This window comes from Salmo trutta, chromosome 5, assembly GCF_901001165.1.
Source record: "Salmo trutta chromosome 5, fSalTru1.1, whole genome shotgun sequence".
Lineage (NCBI taxonomy): Eukaryota > Metazoa > Chordata > Actinopteri > Salmoniformes > Salmonidae > Salmo > Salmo trutta.
The window spans coordinates 42,605,234-42,630,201 of NC_042961.1; the positions used below are offsets into that span (position 1 = coordinate 42,605,234).

Consider the following 24,968-nt stretch of genomic DNA (forward strand, 5'->3'; position numbering starts at 1 on the left):
GGGTACGATATTTGTGTGTCTAACAAAGATATTCAGTGATATCTGGCCCCAGAACTACCACAATATTTGTAAAGGTCACTGTGGTTAGTGGGTGATTTCTTTCACCTGTAAACATCCAGGATTCCAGATGGTCTTGTCAGCTGATCCAGACAGCATGAGGCCTTGTTCAGGTAATATGACTACCGCCCACACTGCTGCTGTGTGTCCCTACAATACAAAGAGCACAACTTGCCATGGTCACTCACCTGGGTTGTGTTCAATAGGGAGAAAAAGTATTGAAACTTATCCAATTAGAACAGATTTTAATTTTATGTTCCAAAAGGTTTTGCTACAGTGAGCCCTACTGAACATGACCCAGATCAAAGTTAGACAAGTCTCAGACACTTTACCTGTAAGGTCATCATGAGTGTTCCAAACGTCAGAGGACAGAGTACACACTGTGGATATACATAACATGGACAGTTTCAAAGCATTAGAAATGTCCCTCATTTCACTATTTCTACTTACTCACCAACTCCATTTATAATTAATAAAGACAAGTCAGGCTCCATGAAAGATTCAATTTGTACATACTTTTATTGCAGCACATGCAATCCAAGTCTCAAAAGTAATTTAAACACTTGAACAGAGACTAGTAATAATATAAGGAGAGGAAAGGGGAAACCAGTGTGTCTTAAGTCACAGGAAATCAGATCACTGCAGTTCTTTTAAAACCAGCTGGCAGCACTCGCCGACCTTGGCTGGGTCGGTGACCGAGGTGTACTTGGCGATCTGTGACATGACCCCCAGTGACTTGGCCAGGTCCTGGGCTGTCTGGTCAGATGCCACTGTGGTCCCCAGGGCCACCAGGAGCCTGAACACTGCCTCCTTGTCCTGCACCGACTCCAGTGCAGCGCTGGCCACCGACAGACACTGGGCCTTGGCCTCCAGGTCGGGCTGGCCGTGGAGTGAGCCAGCGTAGTTGAGAACGAGAGTCGCGAGGGCGATGTGAATGTTCTTGTTGCAAACAGAGCAGAGGTCAGCGGCGTGGGACAGGACTGCCTCCCGTTGGGCCAATAGGAGGGACCGGCCTCGCCAGCCACTGAAGCAGTTGCACAGTATCCGCAGCGCCAGCATCTGATTGGCTGGCCGACCCTGAGGCTTCATCAGGCTCAGCAGGTGGTTGCAGAGCGCCACGCCATCATCCGCGTCACCGCCGCACAGGCTGTCGTTGACCTGCGGGTGGCGCACCGCCAGCCTCAGGATGTCCAGGACGGGGAAGACGATGTCTGCAGGACAGGAGAGAACAGGTGATCACAGCTCAATGAAAATGGTACATTACCATATGTTCAATTATTGTAATGGGCAACGGTTTCACATACTTGAAAAGGCCGATAGGGCCTTTTATTCTTAAAACAATGAAACTGAAGTAAAACAATAAAATGCTTATCAGGACTTCAGAGGGTAAAGTGCAAGAGTGGGCAATAACAGTGCTGGGGGCTTGCAGTCCACTAACACACCTGACCATATTTGCTTGACTATCTATACTGAACAAAAATATAAATGCAACATGCAACAATTATAAAAGATTTTATTGAGTTACAGTTCAAATAAGGAAATCAGTCAATTGAAATGAATTCAATAGGCTCTAATCTACGGACTTCACATGACTGGGCAAGGGCGCTGCATGGTCAATACTGCATACGCAACAATGAAGACAACGATGCTGTTTTCACTTTGCTTCTTAATATAAATCCACTGGCCTTCTATAATTAAACTATTAGTTTGCTTCTTTTTTTAACCCTTTTTCTTCCCAAGTTTGTGGTATCCAATTGGTAGTTACAGTCTTGTCTCATCGCTGCAACTCCCGTACGGACTCGGGAGAGGCGAAGGTCGAGAGCCGTGCGTCCTCCGAAACACAACCCAACCTAGCCGCACTGCTTCTTGACACAATGCCCACTTAACCCGGAAGCCAGCCGCACCAATGTGTCGGAGGAAACACTGTACACCTGGCAACCGTGTCAGCGTGCACTGCACCCAGCCCGCCATAGGAGTCGCTAGTGCGCGATGGGACAAGGACATCCCTGCCAGCCAAACCCTCCCCTAACCCGAACGAAGCTGGGCCAATTGTGCGCTGCCCCATGGGTCTCCCGGTCGCGGCTAGCTGCGACAGAGCCTGTAGCTATACAGTCTGATAATACAAATGATGGTGTAGACCTACATCTGCATGTTTTTTGTGCAACAGTATCTTCTAAATCAAATATGCAAAGCAAGAATATGTTAACTGCATGAAGTTCTAAGATGTACCCAAAGATTGTAGGGCCCCATAGGAAACACTTGTCAACACTTTGGTTCCTACCCTGTCACAATAACTACAGTTTAAACTGGGATTCATCCATGAAGAGCACACTTCTCCAGCATGCCAGTGGCCATTGAAGGTAAGCATTTGCCCACTGAAGCCGAACTACAGTCAGGTCAAGACCTTGGTGAGGATGACGAGCACGCAGATGAGCTTCCCTGAGACGGTTTCTGACAGTTTGTGCAGAAATTCTTTGGTTGTGCAAACCCACAGTTTCATCAGCTTTCCTGGTGGCTCGTCTCAGATGATCCCGCAGGTGAAAAAGACGGATCTGGAGGTCCTGGGCTGGTGTGGTCTGCAGTTGGACATACTGCCAAATTCTCTAAAACAACATTGGAGTTGGCTTATGGTAGAGAAATTAACATTAAATTATCTGGCAACAGCTCTGGTGGACATTCCTGCAGTCAGTATGCCAATTGCACACTCCCTCAAAACTTGAGACATCTGTGGCATTGTGTTGTGATAAAACAGCACATTTAAGTGGACTTTTATTGTCCCCAGCACAAGGTGCACCTGTGTAATGATCGTGCTGTTAAATCAGCTTCTTGATATGCCACACCTGTCAGGTGGATGGATTATCTTGGCAAAGGAGAAATGCTCACTAACAGGGATTGCAAACAAATCTGTGCACAAAATTAGAGAGAAATAATATTTTTGTGTGTGTGGAAAACTTCTGTGATCTTTTATTTCAGCTCATGAAACATGGCACCAACACTTTAGATGTTGCGTTTATATTTTTGTTCACTATAAATCAGTTTGCTAGTGACTGGAAGCAAAAGCCTGCACACATTGCGGCTCGCCAGGATCAGAATTGCCCACCTCTGCACTAGTCTAGTGGGATAAACCCAAATCCTGCCCAAGATGTGTGTTAGCCTACCTTCTGGCCAGTGGGAGGTCTTCCAGAGCAGGCTGATCTGCTCTGTGGTGGGCTGCTCTGAGGCGCAGGGGTTACAGACAGACACCAGCAGTTTCTCCAGGCTCTCCAGGACCTCCTCAGACAGCCTATATTCCCCAGGGGCTCCACCATTCAGCTCCTTCAGCTTGGCTGGTGAAAGGGCAAAGTTATTATAAAGAGATGCCATTGAGAATGAAACAGACACTTTATAATACCCAGTATGTATTTACTGTAGTAAGATTACCATATAGCTATCCACATTATTTCAGTTCAGCCACAGTGCTGGTTGATCAGTTTTGTACGCTGAATAAATAGACACCGACTATTACGGCTCGTAAAATATCAAAAAATCATGGTTTGTTCAGTGCTTACCCATTATCTGTGTTGCGTTAGCCTGCTCGAAGGTCACACTGTCTGTTTTTGGGAAGTAGATGTTTGTGGAGGTCTGCCTCGAGGCAGCCGAGGAGTAGGCACCCTCACCTGGGAAGACAAGAGGGGGGTAGAAGTGTTAGCCCTACCCCTCAACCAAACAAAAGATTATCTGCTTTAGCAGTGATATTGGGTTTTGTCTTTTATGTGTAATTTTTTGGGGGAAAAACACATTTGAGTGTTAATGTGACCTCTGATTAAACCCTTGACATTGAAGGAGTTGCTATAGTGACAAACCTGTGAAGGGGTCTGCCACTCCCACCGGAGCCCCTGTAGGAGTCCCCGATCCTGGGATGTACCGCCCAGTGCCTGGGGAAAACACCATATTAAACGTATTAGAACAGCATGTCCTCATCAAACTGAAATGTACAAGAAAATTATATTTGTGTTTATTTACCTGTGAAGGGGTCAGCCCCAAAGCCTGCTCTGTTGTCAGCAGCTCCAGGAATGTATCGGCCTGAGCCTAATGGTGAACATGATAAAAGCAGGGTGAAAATACAGTTAGTGTGCTATTCTAAACTCAATTTGAATTTCCATGACCTGTCTATTTCAAATGTTACGGTAACTTTGCGCACCGTGTCTTAGAAAAGGGAACGATCATCCTATAGAGTGAAAATGGCCAGTCGGCCCTACCAGTGAATGGGTTGATACTACTGGGCTGGGCCGGTGTGTGTTAAGAATCTAAAAAGGTAATGTAGCAGCCTATAGTATGAAGATGGCTCAGTGGCCCTACCAGTGAACGGGTCAGCAGCGCTGGGCGCGGCGGCTCCCAAGGTGTGTCCTTTGGTGTTTTCGATGATGAAGTTGGCCACCTGGTCCAGGAACATGGGGCTGAGCTCGTTCTTCTGCAGGAAGTTGTGGGCCGTCAGCCAGGGGTCGTCCGTCACGTTGTAGGGCAGCTTCATGGACGGGCCACCCTCGTTGATGTCGATGGTGAAGACAAAGTCGTACTCCTGGAAAATCATTCAAAAGATGGCTTGGACCTGTGTTGAGAGATTCACTGTGTGACAGCTCGCTTCAGTTAAGTGTAGATGAAATCCCTTGTGAATAATGTGCCTCGTGTCTGTACTCTGGAAATTGATTGTAACAGCATACAATAATTTTCCTCTGTGGAAAATGTTCTATTGTTATCACCATTCACCCAACGTTGGGGTGCACATCACCTTCCCCTCATAGTTGACTTTCTTGGAGGTCTGCTGGTTGGACCCTCCCACCACATCTCCAATCTTCATCCAGCGGCTGTCGGCCACGCTCCACTGGTACGCCTCCACGTTCTGGCCCTCTTTGATAAGCCGTGTCTGGCCGTCCCGGTTCCCTGGGAGACAGACAGACATCTTAATGTGTAATCATATTGTATGCACTACAACACAACAAGGATGTTATCTGGATTACTCCACTTTCATGTGCATCTGTGGTTTTTAGTTATGCAGGTTTTACTAAAGCTTGACGATTGGTCAAATAAGTTGATCATTCATGTAAGGGGTCAGTGACCAGTGACTGTAGATGCAAAAAACAATAATAGCCAAACAGTGATTCTGTGCATGTAATGTCTTTATAGTTTATATTCATTGAATATATCCAGTCAGGTCCAAAGTTATTGGCACCCTCAATAAAGAAAAGCTAAATATACTATAAATTAAATACAAATACTGAGCTACTGTATATTGTATGCATTTTTTGGGGGTGAAAATTACATTTTATACTCATTCAATTGCTCAGAGAAAGAGATTGACTTTTTTCTCAAAAAGACAGGGGTCAAATTATTGGCACCCCTGTTTTCAATACATCACCTTGCGAGGATAACGATAATGAGATTGGAGAACAGAACACCATTCCTCCATACATAATCTTTCCAGATCCTTGAAATCCTTCATCTGCACTTATAGACTGCCACATGTTTAACCACAGGTTTTCAAATGGAGTTCAAGTCAGGAGACTGAGATTGCCATTGCAAAATGTTGATATTGTGGTCAATTAACCATTTCCTTGTGGATTTTGTTGTGTGCTTGGTGTTATTGTCTTGCTGGAAGATCCACTTGCGGCCCAGTTTCAGCCTCCTGGCAGAGGCAACCAGGTTTTTGTCAAAACTCTCCTGGTACTGGGTAAAGTTCATGATGATGTTGACCTTAACAAGGGCCCCAGGACGAGTGGAAGCAAAATAACCCCATACCTTCAAAGATCCACCACCATATGTCACAGTAGGAATGGGGTTCTTTTCTGTTTATGCATCTTTCTTTCGACGCAAAACCCACCACTGGTGTGTGTGGCCAAAGAGCTATATGTCATCTGATCATAGCACCGGTTTCAATCCAAGTGCCAATGCCGTTTCGCAAACTCCAAGCGTTTACATTTGTTTGATGACATGAAAATAGAGCTCTTTGGCCACGCACACCTCACAAGGTGAGGTATTGAAAACAGGTGTGACAATCTGAGAGATTTTTTTCCCTTGTTAAACAAAATGTCTTTCTCTTAGCAATGGTATTAGTATAAAATAAACATCTATACAGAAAATATTCATACCCCTTGACTTATTCCACATTTTGTTGTTACAGATGGAATTCAAAATGGATTAAATTATATGTTTTTCTCTCACCCAAAACAAAATCAAATTTATTTGTCACATAAACGTGTTTAGCAGATGTTATTGTGGGTGTAGTGAAATGCTTGTGTTTCTAGCTCCGACAGTGCAGTAATATCAAACAAGTAATATCTAACAGTTTCGCAACATATACCCAAAATACACGGAAATCTAAGTAAGGAATGGATTAATATATATATATATATATACACATACATACATACATACATACATACATACATACATACATACATACATACATACATACATACACACACACGTCAGAGCGGCATTGGACTAAGATACAGTGGCATAGTATAGAATACAGTAAATACATATGAGATGGGTGATACAATATTTACACGCAATTAAAGTGACTAAGATACTGTAGAATAGTATAGAGTACAGGTTATCCATATGAGATGTTTAATGCAAGAAACGGAGACATTATTAAAGTGGCTAGTGTTTCATTTCCTTAAAGTGGCCAATGATTCCTAATCTATGTCTATAGTCAGCAGCCTCTGATGTGCTGGAGATGGCTGTTTAAGTCAGTGGTGTAGTATAGAATACAATATACACAAATGAAATGGGTGATGCAATATATAAACACAATTTAAGTGACTAAGATGCCGTAGAATAGTGCGGAGTGCAGTTTATACATAAGAGATGAGTAATGCTAGATACGGAAATATTATTAAAGTGGCTAGTGAGCCATTTCTAAATGTGGCCAGTGATTCCTAATCTATGTCTTTAGGCAGCCGCCTCTGATGTGTTAGTGATGGCTGTTTAGCAGTCTGATGGCCTTGAGATAGAAGCTGTTTTTCAGTCTCTCGGTCCCAGCTTTCATGCACCTGTACTAACCTCTCCTTCTGGATGGAAGCAGGGTGAACAGGCAGTGGCTCGGGTGGTTGATGTCCTTGATCTTTTTGGCCTTTCTATGGCATCGGGTGCTGTAGGTCTCCAGGAGGGCAGGAAGTTTGCCACCGGTAATAAGTTGGGCAGACCGCACCCCCCTCTGGAGAGCTTTGCGGTTGTGGGGGGTGCAGTTGCCTTACCAGGCGGTGATACAGCCTGACAGGATGCTCTCAATTGTGCATCTGTAAAAGTTTGTGAAGGTTTTAGGTGTTCAGCCAAATTTCATTAGCATCCTGAGGTTGAAGTGGCTCTGTTGCGCCTTCACCACACTGTCTGTGTGGGTGGACCGCTTCAGTTTGTCAGTGATGTGTACGCCGAGGAACTTGAAGCTTTCCACCTTCTCCACTGGTGTCCCATCGATGTGGATGGGGGGGGGGGGGTGCTCCCTCTGCTGTTTCCTGAAGTCCACAATCATCTCTTTAGTTTTGTTGACGTTGAGTGAGAGTTTATTTTCCAGGCACCACACTCCCAGAGCCCTCACCTCTTCACTGTAGGCTGTCTCATCATTGTTGGTAATCAAGCCTACTACTGTTGTGTCGTCTGCAAACTTGATTGAGTTGGAGGTGGGCGTGGCCACACAGTCATGGGTGAACAGGGAGTACAGGATGGGGCTGAGCACCCACCCTTGTGGGGCCCCAGTGTTAAGGATCAGGGAAGATGTGTTTCCTACCTTCGCCACCTGGGGGCGACCCGTCAGGAAGTCCAGGACCCAGTTGCACAGGGCGGGGATCAGACCCAGGGCCCCGAGCTTGATGATGAGCTTGGAGGGAACTATGGTGTTGAATGCTGAGCTATAGTCAATGAACAGCATTCTTACATAGGTATGCCTCTTGTAAAGATGGGACAGGGCAGTGTGGTGGGGGCGATTGCATCGTCTGTTGATCTATTGGGGCAGTAAGCAAATTGAAGTGGGTCTAGGGTGGCAGGTAAGGTGGAGGTGATATGATCCTTGACTAGTCTGTCAAAGCCCTTCCTGATGACAGAGGTGAGTGCTACGGGGCGATAGTCATTTAGTTAAATTTCCTTTGCTTTCTCAGGTACAGGGACAACGGTGGCCATTTTGAAGCATGTGGGGACAACAGACTGGGATAGGGAGAGATTGAATATATCGGTAAACACACCAGCCAGCTGGTCTGCGCATGCTCTGAGGACGCGGCTAGGGATACCATCTGGGCCGGCAGCCTTGCGAAGGTTAACAGGCTTAAATGTCTTACTCCGGCTCCGGAGAAGGAGAGCCCACAGTCCTTGATAGCGGGCCGCATCAATGGCACTATTATCCTCAAAGCAAGCGAAGAAGGTGTTCAGCCTGTCCGGAAGCAAGACGTCGGTGTCCGCGACGTGGCGGGCTGTCCTTTTATAATCCGTGATTGTCTGTAGACCCTGCCACATCCGTCTCGTGTCTGAGTCGTTGAACTGGGACTCAACTTTGTCCCAATACCGACGTTCAGCCTGCTTGATTGCTTAGCGGAGGGAATAACTACACTGTAGTTTTGTGCAAATGCTCCCATACATCCACAGTTTCTGGTTGGGGTAGTTTTAATAGTCACAGTGGGTACAACATCTCCTATGCACTTCCTGATAAACTCATTCACCGTATTGGTATGTGCGTCAATATTATTTCCTCCCCCATCTACACACAATACCCCAAAATATGGTTTTAGAAATGTTTGCAAATTAAATGCATAAAATACATTTACACCACTGAATCAATACTTTGTAGAAGCATCTTTGGCAGCAGTTACAGCTGTGAGTCTTTCTGGGTAAGTCTTTAAGAGCTTTCCACACCTGGATTGTGCAACATTTGCCCATTATCCTTTTAAAAATACTTCAAGCTCTTTCAAATTGGTTGTTGATCATTGCTAGACAACCATTTTTCGGTCTTGCCATAGATTTTCAAGTAGATTTCAGTCAAGACTAACTCGGCCACTCAGGAATATTCACTGTTTTCTTGGTAAGCAACTCCAGTGTAGATTTGGCCTTGTGTTTTTGCCTGTGCTTAGCTCCATTCCATTTCTTTTTTTTATCCTGAAAAACTCCCCAGTCCTTAATGATTACAAGCACACACATAACATGATGCAGCCACCACTATGCTTGAAAATATGGAGAGTGGTACTCAGTAATATGTTTGGGGCAAATCAAATATAACACAACACTTTGTATTCAGGACAAAAATTGAATTGCTTTGGCAAATTTTTCACAGTGTTACTTTAGTGCCTTGATGCATGTTTTGGAATATTTATTTTTGTACAGGGTTCCTTTTCACTACCAATTAGGTTAGTATTGTGGATTAACTACAACTGAGGATGGAACAACGTTTTCTCCTATCACAGCCATTAAACCCTGTAACTGTTTTAAAGTCACCATTGGCCTCATGGTGAAATCCCCGAGTGGTTTCCTTCCTCTTCGGCAACTGAGTTGGGAAGAACGCTTGTATCTTTGTTATGACTGGGTGTAAAGTGTAATTAATAACTTCACCATGATCAAAGGGATATTCAATGTCTGTTTTTTTTTATTAATAACCATCTACCAATAGGATCCCTTCTTTGCGAGGCACTGGAAAACCTCCCTGGTCTTTGTCAAGGAATCTGTGTTTCAAATTCACTGCTCGACTGAAGGACCTTAGATGCATGTGTGGATACAGAGATGAGGTAGTCCTTGAACAATCATGTTAAACACTATTATTGCACACAGAGTGAGTCCATGCACATTTTTACTCCTGGACTTATTTAGGCAAAAAAATGTATTCAGGCTGTAACACAACAAAATGTGGAAAAGGTCAAATGGTGTGAATACTTTGAAGGCACTGTAGCTATTTGTATTATTTAATTCAGTCTTTTTGCTCATCTTTATCAACGGTGCCAATAATTTTGGACCTGACTGTAAATATTAATACATACAGTCGTGGCCAAAAGTTGAGAATGACACAAATATTAATTTTCACAAAGTCTGCTGCCTCAGTTTGTATGATGGCAATTTGAATATACTCCAGAATGTTATGAAGAGTGATCAGATGAATTGCAATTAATTGCAAAGTCCCTCTTTGCCATTCAAATGAACTGAATCCCCAAAAAAACATTTCCACTGCATTTCAGCCCTGCCACAAAAGAACCAGCTGACATCATGTCAGTGATTCTCTCATTAACACAGGTGTGAGTGTTGATGAGGACAAGGCTGGAGATCACTCTGTCATGCTGATTGAGTTCGAATAACAGACTGGAAGCTTCAAAAGGAGGGTGGCGCTTGGAATAATTGTTCTTCCTTTGTCAACCATGGTTACCTGCAAGGAAACACGTGCCGTCATCATTGCTTTGCACAAAAAGGGCTTCACAGGCAAGGATATTGCTGACAGTAAGATTGCACCTAAATCAACCATTTATTGGATCATCAAGAACTTCAAGGAGAGCGGTTCAATTGTTGTGAAGAAGGCTTCAGGGCGCTCAATAAAGTCTAGCAAGCGCCAGGACCGTCTCCTAAAGTTGATTCAGCTGCGGGATCGGGGCACCACCAGTACAGAGCTGGCTCAGGAATGGCAGCAGGCAGGTGTGAGTGCATCTGCACTCACAGTGAGGCGAAGACTTTGAGGATGGCCTGGTGTCAAGAAGGGCAGCAAAGAAGTCACTTCTCTCCAGGAAAAACATCAGGGACAGACTGATATTCTGCAAAAGGTACAGGGATTGGACTGCTGAGGACTGGGGTAAAGTTATTTTCTCTGATGAATCCCCTTTCCGATTGTTTGGGGCATCAAGAAAAAAAGCTTGTCGGGAGAAGAGAAGGTGAGCGCTACCATCAGTCCTGTGTCATGCCAACAGTAAAGCATCCTAAGACCATTCATGTGTGGGGTTGCTTCTCAGCCAAGGGAGTGGGCTCACTCACGATTTTGCCTAAGAACACAGCCATGAATAAAGAATGGTACCAACACATTCTCCGAGAGCAACTTCTCCCAATCATCCAGGAACAGTTTGGTGATGAACAATGCCTTTCCCAGCATGATGGAGCACCTTGCCATAAGGCAAAAGTGATAACTAAGTGGCTCGGGGAACAAAACATCCATATTTTGGGTTCATGGCCAGGAAACTCCCCAAGCATTAATCCCATTGAGAACTTGTGGTCAATCCTCAAGAGGCGGGTGGACAAACAAAACCCCATAAATCCTGACAAACTCCAAGCATTGATTATGCAAGAATGGGCTGACATCAGTCAGGATGTGGCCCAGAAGTTAATTGACAGCATGCCAGGGCGGATTGCAGAGGTCTTGGAAAAAAAAGGGTCAACACTGCAAATATTGACTCTTTGCATCAACTTCATGTAATTGTCAATAAAAGCCTTTGACACTTATGAAATACTTGTAATTATACTTCAGTATTCCATAGTAACATCTGACAAAAATATCTAGACACTGAAGCAGCAAACTTTGTGAAAATAAATATTTGTGTCATTCTCAAAACTTTTGACCACGACTGTACATTGAGCTCCAAAAGTATTGGGACAGTGACATTTGTTTTTTGTTTTGGCTTGGTACTCCAGCACTTTGGATTTGGCACAAATATCATAAACCCCCCCAAAAAATGCTAACCTCCCCTGTTACTGTAATGGTGAGAGGTTAGCATGTCTTGGGGGTATGATCTAAAATGCTAACCTGCCCTGTTATTGTAATGGTGAGAGGTTAGCATGTCTTGGGGGTATGATCTTTGTGCATCTGTAACTTTCTCACTCATCATTATTCACGATTCATTAAGGACTATCCATAATCATGGTAGCATCCACATTAATGTATTAGTGTTTAAAAAAAATATTCTATCCTTATTCACAATAACAGTGACTCCAAAATGACAATACATTATTTACCATTCATTTCACAAAATAATCTGAAACACAACCAAAACAAACTGCTAATGCATCCAACAAGTTTGTAGAGTCACAAGCTTGATGTAATCATTGGATGTTAGGAATATGGGACCAAATATTAAACTTTGAACTACTTTAATACACAGGTGAATTTGTCCCAATACATTTGGTCCCCTAAAATGGGAGGACTATGTACAAAAAGTGCTGTAATTTCTAAACAGTTAACCCGATGTCGATGAAATTAAAGCTGACAGTCTGCACTTTAACCTCATTGTCATTGTATCATTTCAATGTACAGAGCCAAAACAACAACACATGTGTCACTGTCCCAATACCTTTGGAGCTCACTGTATATAGTGGAATGGAATAACATAATAGAACATGCAGATACAAATTCATTTACCAGGCTCCTCGAGGTGCTCCCTTCCTGGAAGATCCTCCATCTTGATGTCCCCCAGGTCCCCTGTCTTGGGGTCGATGGTGGTCTTGGAGAGCTCGTCCTCGAAGGCCTGGAGGTCCTGGGGGCTGGCCATACGATCTTCCACCTCAGTGAACACTCTGATGAGGCCGTCACTGTAAGGCAAATAACACGACCGGTGACACAAAAGCATGGTCATATCAGAAATATCGCTCTCACCTCACTTCCAACTATGTTTACCCTGTGTGTGAAGCTATAAGGAGGTAGGGGGCATCATGATATTGTATGAGCATACACCAAAGAGAAGATTATTGTATTTGGTTTATCATTTTGGTGGTGTAGCAGTATAGACGCCAATATGCCACAAAATAAATAGACAGTTGGGTTTACCTGGCGCCCACAGCTATATCCCCGTTAGGCAGGATGCAACAGCACCACACGGACTGGGCTGGGAGACGTATGGTCTGTTGGCAGTCGCCCTGCTTCCATATCCTCAAGGTCCGGTCCTCTCCTGTGCTTACGAAACCTGAGAAGGGAGGGGAGCACCAACCAATTGTCTAGAAAAATGTCTGATGGAAACGTCAACACAGTAAATGTGCAGAGATAATATTTTGTGTGCAGGAGTTATCTTTTTGACTATGAATCACACAAAAAAGACAAGCGGCCAATAACAATACAAAAGGTTCTGTTAACTATTTACAAATTATACACCAAACTACATTTAAGTAGGAGCAGATCAGCCTATAAATTACGATACACCAGGACGGATAACTATAACTATGAATCACCAACAGATTGTCACACTTTCCTAGGGCATAGTGGTTCCACAAACAAGGCACTAGTAGATTCTCAGGGTTCAGTCGTCCATACTGTACCTTGTCCATTGGGGAAAACGGCCAGGCTGTAGATGTAGTTGGTATGGCTGTAGTACACTTGCACACATTCTCCAGTCACCAGCCATCTCCTGATAGTGGCGTCGTTGCTACAGGAGAAGAACTCCAGGTCGCTGACCACCGCTAGCCCCCTGACACAGTCCTCGTGACCTGGGACAGACAAGGACATTTAATGATGTCTGGCCCCAGAACTGCCACAATATTTATAGGGGCAACGTGGGTAGTGGGTGTGTGATGAAAAATGTTATGTTTGTGCTTTTCTAATAACACATTTCTGTGTTCATGCAAGTGCCTGACTGAACATGCCTGGGAGGAACCCTCACTATCAGTATCTGCAATTTGGCAGTACGCCCAGAGAATCGTTTTGAAAACGGAAAGGGATATCTCAGTTTGAAGGTCTCAGCTTGGAGAGAAGAAGCCTTGCGAGGTATTGGTCGGTCACATGCATGAACCAAACGTTAATGATGAATAATGAATAAGATAAATCATGCAAATATAACTTGTGTGTGTAAGCAGAATATGAGATATCTAACAGAGGTCGCTTCAGACCGGTACTTTATGTATCTAAGTTTGACTGCGACCTCTCCATCTTGCTGTTAATTAAGAATTATTCATTTAAGATTGACATCGAGTGTCCCTGTGTAGAATTCCCACGATAGGTGCATTAATCTCTCACCTGTAAATGTCTTCTCACAACGTCCAGCCTTCCACAGCTTGATGGTCTTGTCAGCTGATCCAGACAGCATGAGGCCTTGTTCAGGCAATATGACCACCGCCCACACTGCTGCTGTGTGTCCCTACAACACAAAGAGCACAACTTGCCATCGTCACTCACCTGGGTTGTGTTCAGCAGGGAGAAAACTATTTCAGATTTATCCAATTAGAACACAGATTTTCATTTTATGTTGCAAAACATTTTGCTACTGAACATGACCCAGATCAAAAATACTATAGACAAATCTCAGGCACTTTACCTGTAAGGTCATCATGCACTTCTCGTTGAGCCAGACTTTTGCTGTGGTGTCCCAAGAGCCACTCAGTAGTGTTCCAAACTTCCCAGAGGACAGTGCACACACTGTAGACATACGTAACATGGACAGTTTCTACTTATAAACAACGAAAGAGTCATCAGACCAAGTTGGTATTTTAAGTAGTCAAGTTGAGTTAGTTGTTCCAGAATGATGCATTACATTTACATTTCAGTCATTTAGCAGACGCTCTTATCCAGAGCACTTACAGGAGAAATTAGGATGAAGTGCCTTGCTCAAGGCATAGAGACAGATTTTTTCACCTAGTTGGCTCATTACTGGCCACACGCTCTTACCTGCTAGGCTACCTGCATCAACAGTATATCAACTATACCTGTGTTTTTGTGTCCCTTGAGTGTGAACAACGGTTGTGGTTGGTCCAGTGTGAAAACACAGATGTTGTGGTCGTTTCCACCTGTGGCTATGAGTCCCCGAGGATACGTGTCGCTGGGAGCGATTATGCATACACAGGATACAAAGTTCTCATGGCCTGTCATACAATGCATTTCTGTAAAACCCCTGTCTGGGCTGTAGAGAGAATAGCGACACATTACATATGCTATTTAAAGTTAAACTTGATTACATTGAAAACACAGAGCAGGACAACAGCAACAATGTGGTTTCAAATCTAGTCATTCTGAACAGTGACTTCTTTCAGTGACTAGCTTTATATAGTTAGCTATAAAACTACTTGCCATATGACCTAGAGAAACCTTGTGCGCAAAGATTGTCATTCAAAGTTTAGAAAGCTTGTGTCACGTTTGTGTCCCGTACAGTTTGTGTGGCAATGTTATTAATGGGGGAGAAATATCAGAAGTGAAACCAAACGTCCAGACCATAGTGTGGTTAGGTTGCATATTTCAGTTGAGTGAATGACAACGCTAATTATGTTAGCTAGCTAGTATGCTTTAGTAGAGACTTGTTGGTTCGCCTTGAAATTATGGTTATGGTAAATTGAGAGGGGCATCGATCGGCTACGGGCTGCTAAATGATTCTTTACAACATTAAAAGGGTAAGACAAACATAGTCATTTGAGCTAAGCTAAATTAGCTAACTAGCGGTACCTTGAGTTTGGTACCCAGACTCTTCCGGTTCGGTCTCTCGAAACAGACATAAAGGCTCCGTCAGGGAAAATAGCAGCTGCAAGACCTCTAACATCCATTTCATGGCCAGGTATGGAGCAGCTTAGTTTATATGAGTTAGGTGATGCCATTGTATCACCAATATCACAATGTTGTAATCGTAACTTCTAAGCAGAGAACTGGCACCCACTGTCAAGAAGAAATCGGCCGGTTAAGTAAGGCGGAAGTAGTAAGGAAAATGAACCTTGACCTCAGATCGCATGCTGGGACAATTACATTTCTTTTTTGCAATTGTATATAATTTTTAGATAAATCATACAAATAACACTACCAGAATAATATTTTATTTGGCTTACAAAAAAATACATTATACAAAAAAAGTTCGAACGCACGTCCAGTAGGTGGCAGCAGGACAAATCTTTCTGACAGCAAATCATAACACAGTCACAGAATATTTCATTTGCGGCATCTCCACGGAAGTACCCACTAAGAACTGAACCGGTGGACTCATTGGAAAAGACAGTACTAATAAGTGGGTATCCCTCTGAATTTTAGGAATACATATTCCCAGCTTGACGTGTAGGTGGAGTAACGTGATAGCTAGCTACATTTTGATCTGTTACTGCTAGCTAGCTATCTACAAAGACCAAGCCCGCTAGCTAGCTACCTGTCAGAAAAGCACGCCAGCAATCAATATATTTTTTATGTGTCTACTGTCTACCTTGTATGCTTGACATGGTCTACTTTCAGAAAATATGTAGCTAGCTAGTAAAGTGTCAGTATGTTAAGGTACAATCAGAATGTATTACATTTGTGTGTGTGTGTATCATAATGTGACTTATGGGTGGGGAGTGCACACTAACATGTCATCATTGGTTCATGATGTACACAGGCATCCAATAAGAATCAGAAGAGTATGAGAAAGTGAGATAACGTTGACTCTGAGCTCAATTTTTATTGAGTAAGACCTTCACAGGTGCAACCTAACCTATTGATTAACACTGATCATAAACTGCCAATGGGCATATCTTTTTCTCCAGGGAAGGTTATGACACTTCGTCTCTCTGTGTCCCCAAGTCACAGGAACCATGAAGCTTCGGCTGCACTTTGTGGTGGACCCCATGGGCTGGTTCTGCATCAGTGTGGTGTTGGCCATCTGGCTCTACAACTGCTTCTTCATCCCCAAGTTGGTGCTGCTGCCACATTTCTATGAGGGTCATATCCACTGGGCCTTGGTTGTCAGTGAGTATCAATCCCACAGACCTGGAGTTATTTCTGACTAATCAAAGACTTTTACTGCTGTAGTCATCCTGTTCCTCTCCTCCTAGGTTACTACTTAGCATCAGCCTTCTGTATGGCAGCACTTTTTAGAGCTTCTACAGCCGACCCTGGCAGACTCCCAACCGACCCCCACATCCCTCACTCAGGTAATGTGGCATCCCACAGCCTCTCCCTCTGTGTCATGAATACATGACACAGAGGTATGATAGAAGATCCGCTGATATAAGGTTTTTTTATATGACAAAAGTATATCATTTGACATGGTCAGTCATGACATGGAGACCTTTTTTGCTACTTTGTTTCAGAGCGAGAGCAGTGGGAAATGTGTAGCAAGTGCAACATGATGAGACCAAAAAGGTCCCACCACTGCAGTCGTTGTGGCCATTGTGTACGTAGAATGGACCACCACTGTCCATGGTAAGGCTTCAGACACTTCTATCACTCCCCTAGGAGATTCAGCTATACAGGGCAGCTCTTTGTGGGGGGGAAATTTTGAATTTTGTGTAGCATTCAAAGAGCTGATGGTGATATTGTCTTTCCTCGAACTGGCCAAGAGAGGGGGCCGCCTGTACAGTATTTACACCCCACACTGCACCTCTTCTCTAGCAGCACCCCCAGGATTGCCATTTCCCACATTGCTAAAAGCAATAGACAGTTAATTGAACGCTTTATGCCTAAAAAAAAAATGTTTATCCTCTTAGGAAAATCTGCTTGATATTTGACTAGCTTGTAACTAGGCCTATGAGCAGTCCTGTAAAATGTATCGTTTCTCCATCTTGTCTCCTGGCAGGATCAATAATTGTGTAGGGGAGGACAACCACTGGCTCTTCTTGCAGCTCTGTTTTTACACACAGGTCCTCAGTTTGTTCACCCTGGCTCTGGACTTCTGCCAGTACTATTACTTCCAGCCCTTAACCACATTGGACCAGGTAAAGTCAAGAATGAAAAGTGAGGCCTTATCAACACTGAACTAACATTAATTCAAGGAATTCATCACCTGACAGAACCCTACATGGTTTGAATCATGACTTGGTTCTATTTGGTAAAAGCGATCACAAGGAAGCATTTCGTCAAAGTTTTTGATCAAGATTTGACTATTTCCTTGGAAAGTATGGTATCAAGCTCTCACAGGTGCCTGTCTGTTAGACGCATAAAAAGCACTCTCCCGTCTATGTTTTGATGATTCATATTTGAATGGAGATGGTGCTGAATGTGTGAAAAGAGGACAGGGGTATGTGAATGGTGCTGTGAAGTTGACTTTGGCCTCTTCTGGTTGTTCTCTCATAGGAGGCATTTACTGCACGTCACGAGCTCGCCCTGATACGAGTGTCTGCGATCATGGGTCTGGTGATGTTCGGAGGCATGAGCAGCCTTTTCTATACTCAGCTGGCTGGCATCCTGACAGTGAGTCAAATCTCTCTACTGTCTCTCATTACAGATTGTGGTTAGAAAATTGTGGTCAGGTAAATATCAAAGTTGTTGTTATACTGTGCATTCAGAAAGTGTTCAGACACCTTCCCTTTTTCCACATTTTGTTACGTAACAGCCTTATTCTAAAATTGATGAAAGTATTTTTCCCCCCATCATCAATCTACACACAATATCCCATAATGACAAAACAAAAACAGGTTTTTAGACATTTTTGCAAATGCATATTAAAAAACCCCTGAAATATCACATTTACATTAGTATTTAGACCCTTTACTCAGTACTTTGTTGAAGCACCTTTGGCAGCAATTACAGCCAAGAGTCTTCTTGGGTATGATGCTACAAGCTTGGCACACCTGTATTTGGGGAGTTTCTCCCATTCTCTGCAGATCTCTCCAGCTCTGTCTGGTTGGATGGGGAGTGTCACTGCACAGCTATTTTCAGGTCTCTCCAGAGTTGTTCGATTGGGTTCAAGTCCGGGCTCTAACTGGGCCACTCAAGGACATTCAGAGACTTGTCCCCTAAGGCACTTCTGCATTGTCTTGGCTGTGTTGTCTTGGGTCGTTTTCCTGTTGGAAGGGGAACCTTCGCCCCAGTCTGAGGTCCTGAGCTCTCTGGAGCAGGTTTTCATCAAGGATCTCTCTCTGTACTTTGCTCCATTCATCTTTCCCTCAGTATTGACTAGTCTCCCAGTCCCTGCTGCTGAAAAGCATCCCCACAGCATGATGCTGCCACCACCATGCTTCACTGTAGGGATAATAATGGCCAGGTGATGAGCAGGGCCTGATTTCTTCCTGACGTGACGCTTGACATTCAGGCCAAAGAGCTCTCTTGGTTTCATCAGACCAGAAAATCTTGTTTCTCATGGTCTGAGAGTCCTTTAGGTGCCTTTTGGCAAACTCCAAGCGGGCTGTCATGTGCCTTTTACTGAGGAGTGGCTTCCGTCTGGCTACTCTACCATAAAGGCCTGATTGGTGGAGTGCTGCAGAGATGGTTGTCCTTCTGGAAGGTTCTCCCATCTCCACAGAGGAACTCTGGAGCTCTGTCAGTGACCATCGGGTTCTTGGTCATCTCCCTGACCAAGGCCCTTGTCCCCCGATTGCTCAGTTTGGCCGGGCGGCCAGCTCTAAGAAGAGTCTTGGTGGTTCCAAACTTCTTCAATATAAGAATGATGGAGGCCACTGTGTTCTTGGGGACCTTCAATGCTGCAGAAATGTTTTGGTACCCTTCCCCAGATCTGTGCCTTGACACAATCCTGTCTCGGAGCTCTACGGACAATTCCTTCGACCTCATTGCTTGGTTTTTGCTCTGACATGCACTGTCAACTGTGGGACCTTTATATAGACAGGTGTGTGTCTTTCCAAATCATGTCCAATCAATTGAATTTACCACAGGTGGACTCCAAGTTGTAGAAACATGGAAACAGGATGCACCTGAGCTCAATTTCTAGTCTCATAGCAAAGGGTCTGAATACTTATGTAAATAAGGTATTTCTGTTGTTATTTTATAACTTTGAAAACATTTCTAAAAACCTGTTTTCACTATGTCATTATGGGATATTGTGTGTACATTGATGAGGGGGGGGAACTATTTAAGAAATGTTAGAATAAGGCTGTAACATAACAAAATGTGGAAAAAGTGAAGGGGTCTGAATACTTTCCCGAATGCACTGTATGTCAAAGTAGCATGTTATGCACTGTTTACTGATGTATGCCATTCGGCCTCAGTTCTGTTCCCTGGGTATGTGACTAGTGTATCCACACTCAGACCAGATTTTTACCTATTGCTCTCGAAGTAGTTGGAATATTAGGATGTGTTTGTAAACTTTACCATGTCCTTGGCTGTCATGACCTAGATGAGCCCTCACCTTTAACCTCTGTGAGTGGATTGACAGGATGTAATGAACCAACACCAAGGTGCAATAGACTTAAAAGCTTAAATGTGAGCCCAGCTGAGTAAAACCATCTGGACTGCTAATCCATTATTGTCCCTGTAGGTAAACATGGTTCCTTCTCGCAGCTCAGGAAGGCCTATTTAGTCCAATACTCACTCGTCTTGTTGTTGCACAGACCTGTGAACAGGCTTAGTAAAAGATTTGCTGATTGGCCAAATCCCTACACCTCCAAGTCTCAATGTATGGACGTACGCCACCAGAAGCTATTGGCTATTTTAATACAACAAAACATATGGTAAGGAGGAAAGGCAATGGCAGGATGTTGGTCAGTTGATTGTTATTAACCGAGAAAACAACCTAACAGGAATAAGATAATAACAATATGTTACAAATGTACAGCGTTGTCCAGGTTAGGGTTTGGCCGGGGTAGACCGTCATTGTAAATAAGAATTTGTTCCTAATTGACTTGCCTAAGTTAAATAAAGGTTAAAAAAATATATATATATCTAATTTGCATTTGGTGTGTTTTCTGTTTGGTGAATCGCTTTGTGTGTAAGGCCTCCACTTGAAGAGGTTTACTTGGCTAAGTAGTACACATCCTATTAATTAATGCAAATAAATGTTCCAGGGCAGTCTGTGATCATGCAAACTACTCAAATATGTTAACTGTTTAAACTATTTCCCTCTTGTGTGACCCCCTAACAGGACACCACCACCATTGAGAAAATGGCTAACTTCTCAAATAAAATGTAAGTACCATGGGTTTGCTCCTTTGTGCTGCCTTTGATACAAGAGACAAGAAAATCCTTTTAGTACTTGCAGACTTTGTTGAGCTCTGTGGACAGCCTCTTCAGTTTCATGTTTTACTTATCTGAATGGAAACAATTTGTCCAGCCTGCTAGTTGACAAATCATCTCAGTACCATTTCCTTGAATTTGGTGTTCCACAAGAGTTAGTGTTGGGACCTCTGTTTTTCTCTTTAGGGACCATTCGGACTTGCATGCTTGTGCACATTATTTTTCCTTTCTCTTTCACAGAGGCGGGGCTGGTGGTGGGTCAAAGGAATCCTGGCAGCGGACTCTGGCTGAGGTGTTTGGCACTACCTGGAAAGTTCTGTGGTTCATCCCGTTGAGGAGCAGGCAACCGCTGACCTTTCCCCACCACTTCCGCACTCACGTGTAGATAAGTGAAGGAGCTCTGTCCCACTTCGAACCAGACGATAGGCTGCCATCTCTGACAGAGAATACACTGTGCACACTTTCAGCACCCCCCGCCTGCCTTCACCTCCCTGTTTTGTGCCATCTAAGCTCGGTGGTAGTCTTGGTTGGTCAGTGGATACACACAGTCTTTTTGTCTTTCTCTATAGGACATAGGATTGACAGTGCCTGAACTGGATCACAAACTTCTGCAAGAGTCGAGTACATGTTACCAAGTGCAACCTAGTCCCCTTTCTAATCATTACTAGGGGCTCCATTGTGCTCTATTGTCCCATTGCGGAAACCACTTTAAAGGGAAATTGCTTTTGAGAGAAACTCAAAAGGAAATCACTAAGAACCTCAAGTTGATTGTAGGGCCATGTAGACCTTCAAACGACACTAAATATTAACCCTAACTCTGTACCCAATACACAGCCTAATTTTTCTATAATTTGTGCCATGACACTTTTAGTCAGTCTCCCAAATGGTTTGGATGCACGCTTTTTACAGAAGGCTATATCAGTAATTATTTTGGGAAGAAGTTGGCTATCAAGTGGTGGGCAAGTTGGTTTATGGGTTGCTATATTGTAGAGCAGTACCATGATTTAACTGCATTCCATAATTATATGGTTCAAGGGTTCCTTTGCTTTACTGTTTACACTCATATTTGTTTTTAAAGATTTTTTAAAGATGCTCCTACCACTAGTAACACCTTAATATTAACTACATAGTAACCAACCATTACCGCTGTGAATGGAAAATAAGTAATGTCTTGTGTTCCACTTTCATTACTATCAATTAGACAATATTTCCACAGAAGTGCTGAACCTTCACAGATATCCACGATTAAAAACATCTCACAATGCTAGAAAGTAATCTGTTATAAAACACTATGTTTGCTTGAGACTTTTTCAAACCTCCACACTGCCTATTGCCAAATTATTTAACCTTACCAATGAAGATGATTTGAAAAATGTCCCAATGGGGAGTCACAGTGAAACAAGTGGATTGTATCAACATTTATTTCAAGCTATACCAAATACTTGTATTTATATGTATCTGCTGTTGTACACTTGGCTGTAACATTGTGCATATGCACTGATATATTACCTCTATATTATTTGTACACATTCCACATTTTTTCAGTATACATATGCTGTAGAAATCTTTGAAGAATTACTCCTTTTTTAAGTTTTCTTGATTTTTATTTCAATGTTCTCATCACTTGTTGAGTTGATCATTTTTAATGAATTGATTGTATGATAATAATGTTGAGTCTCCTGTTCCTAATGTAAGACCTAGTGGAGTCTCAGAACACTGTACATGTAAGTGAGTAGGCACTGATTGATGTTGATTTGTTATGTTGAATGTGGGGACAGCTGCTGTAAATTGTCTGTCATATTTCTAGTTTCTCCTTTTTCTGTACCTTGATTGGTCATAAATGGTAGTGGATGCTGGGATCTTTTTTTGTATTAACAATAGGGTCTTTAATTTGAATTTCCTGGTTGACATTGTAGTATGTTTTCTACTCTTTACTTCCTTCATCATAGGATCCATCATATATGGGGAATGTTAATGTTACAATAATGCAAAATACAGGTTTTTCGTTTAGACTTGAAATATTTGTCAATGGCACATCACCAATAGGAGTGCCACCAACTGTCTTAAACCATAGATGTATGTACAACAATATTTTTTAACACTACATCAACTGTAAGTCTATAAAGGACCTTGGTGAGGAGCTGTATCCTCATTATATCAACTGGTGTCCCACAGGGTTTGATGCTAGGTCCCATGCTGTTCTTATGTGTGTCTTCTACACTCCCCAACCCTCCCCTTCTTAAACGTTATCTCCCTCCTAACTTGATCACTCGTGATGGATGCTCCGTTGTCTTATGACACTATATACCACTTTCTCTGTAATCATTCAACTTTGTGCTACTGAAATCTGCACTTTATTACATCCCATGATATTAGAATGTAGCACTTTTTTATTTTAGTAAGGAATTTGCCATTAACCTTTTCCATAGCCATTAACATAGATCTACTTACAAGTATTTTTTATTTGGTTGTTTAGCCCCCTTATTATAATTAACTTTTAATAAGTGGCTCTAGATAAGTGTCTATGCTAAATAACAAATGTACTAGGAAGGAGAGTCCACATATACAGATGTAGGATCTTAATTTGAGCCAGTTTGCTACAGCACAAATGATTATCCTGCAACAACAGGACGTGCATTATTATGTGGATTATAATTAATTGATGTTTTTGTTGAATTGATACATTTTTCATGGGGAAAAATCAGGTCTGAAATGTCAAAGTGGAAATTACAAACTTCAGAAGCCTTTCTAAACCTCAGATACGCTTTCCTCCATTGCAGGAAAGTTCTCCTGCAACTGGGTAATCAAATTAAGATCCTACGTCTGTATTGAGTCTTGTAGTTGCAGCATACGTCTTAATTTTTTTTTAAATCTAATGTAATTGACACATGATTCATGCATGTTCAGGTTAAATTACCTGTTGTTTACATATTTATTTTTTACATATAAGAACACCAATATTTTACAGTTAGAGATTTCAGCTTGAAGTACCAATGTTGTGCTGACTCATGCATTTGGCTAAATGATTCTCGTTAGGCCTTTTTGCTGCAACAACTTTTCTTTCTCAATGTAATTAAGAAGAATGCATATAGTAGATCATAAATGTGTTGTGCATATATCATACATATATTCCTGACTGTTGTGTAATGAATTGGGCTCCAACCTGACATCAAGACCGACTTGAGGATGCATTAGAATGTATAGAGGCTTGAAGCTTAAGACTCTTTTGTCCTCAAGAGATTGCAATAAGATGGAATTTAATTTCATTGAGTTCAATTGAAATGTATCTCCATAACTTAAATATAATGTAGACGTCCGTATACTCAACATAATATATATATTTAAAGGGAATGTCTTAAGATGTTGGTATGCCTCACATACATTGCCTCGCATACACATGCATTTCAAATAGCCACCTACATTTTACATTACCTACAAACCATTACTGTTTTTTATTGTACCCATAATACCTATATTCTGAAAATTCTAACATTTAGTTAACTTACAGATAGATTAAGGTATGGCATAAGGAATGGAACATCAATTTGGGCCTAAAATTGTCCATTTGAGAATCAATTTCAGGGAAAAATGTAGATTTAAAAAAGGTTTTTAACTGTTGGAATTAAAGGAATTTGTTAATGACTTGAAATTCAGTTTGAGCTTTTAAAAAATTGTTCAGTTGAAATCTGTTTTGGGAAGACCGAATTTAAAGTTAATGTGATACATGTTGGTTATTTTCTGTGTCTCAGGTTATAATTATATTCATTTTCTTTGACAATTAAGAAAAAAAAACATTGTTTTAATCATGGGAATATGAATGCTGCCAATACACATGATTATTTACTAAATAAATGCTGTAACTAAGTTCTTAAATGTGTTTTATTGTTATTTCTTGCTCATTTCTGTTCATCAGAGGTGGCCAACCCTCCTACTGGAGAGCTACTGGGTGTGCAGGGTTTTGCACCAACCCTGCTAAAACACATTTGGTACATGAATCAACTACTCTTCAGGACCTTTATTAGCTCGGTCAAGTGTTAGAGTAGGGTTTGAGCAAAGTCCTGCACCCCAAAAACGTTAAGGAGGATACATTTAACAGACCCTTCATCTTGGTCAGGCACTGTTTTTACACAATGCGTCTAAAGTCAAA

The 24,968-nt window shown here is 42.5% G+C and overlaps 2 protein-coding genes across 3 annotated transcripts; one reads left to right on the forward strand and one right to left on the reverse strand.

Annotated features, from left to right (window-relative positions):
* Positions 1 to 552: 552 nt before the first annotated feature.
* LOC115194210 (phospholipase A-2-activating protein) lies at positions 553 to 15,651 on the reverse strand. The gene is made up of 14 exons (XM_029753688.1): positions 15,404 to 15,651; positions 14,674 to 14,867; positions 14,286 to 14,386; positions 13,988 to 14,108; positions 13,294 to 13,461; positions 12,809 to 12,944; positions 12,404 to 12,573; positions 4,826 to 4,977; positions 4,396 to 4,615; positions 4,060 to 4,125; positions 3,900 to 3,971; positions 3,606 to 3,713; positions 3,216 to 3,383; positions 553 to 1,268 (listed from the first exon to the last, which is right to left on the reverse strand). Exons 1-14 carry the CDS (start codon positions 15,550 to 15,552, stop codon positions 694 to 696), a joined length of 2,400 nt encoding a protein of 799 aa, XP_029609548.1. The 5' UTR covers positions 15,553 to 15,651; the 3' UTR covers positions 553 to 693.
* A 173-nt stretch (positions 15,652 to 15,824) lies between these two features.
* Positions 15,825 to 24,694, forward strand: LOC115194211 (probable palmitoyltransferase ZDHHC21). 2 transcript variants are annotated; one of them, XM_029753690.1, is made up of 8 exons: positions 15,825 to 15,953; positions 16,462 to 16,663; positions 16,750 to 16,848; positions 17,008 to 17,119; positions 17,493 to 17,631; positions 17,990 to 18,106; positions 20,730 to 20,773; positions 21,062 to 24,694. In XM_029753690.1, the coding sequence occupies exons 2-8, from the start codon at positions 16,510 to 16,512 to the stop codon at positions 21,204 to 21,206; spliced, it is 810 nt and encodes a 269-aa protein (XP_029609550.1). In that variant the 5' UTR covers positions 15,825 to 15,953; positions 16,462 to 16,509; the 3' UTR covers positions 21,207 to 24,694. The 2 variants fall into 2 exon arrangements, with proteins under 2 accessions (XP_029609550.1, XP_029609549.1); XM_029753689.1 differs by having other exon boundaries at positions 15,826 to 15,953; positions 16,499 to 16,663.
* The last annotated feature ends 274 nt before the right edge of the window (positions 24,695 to 24,968 follow it).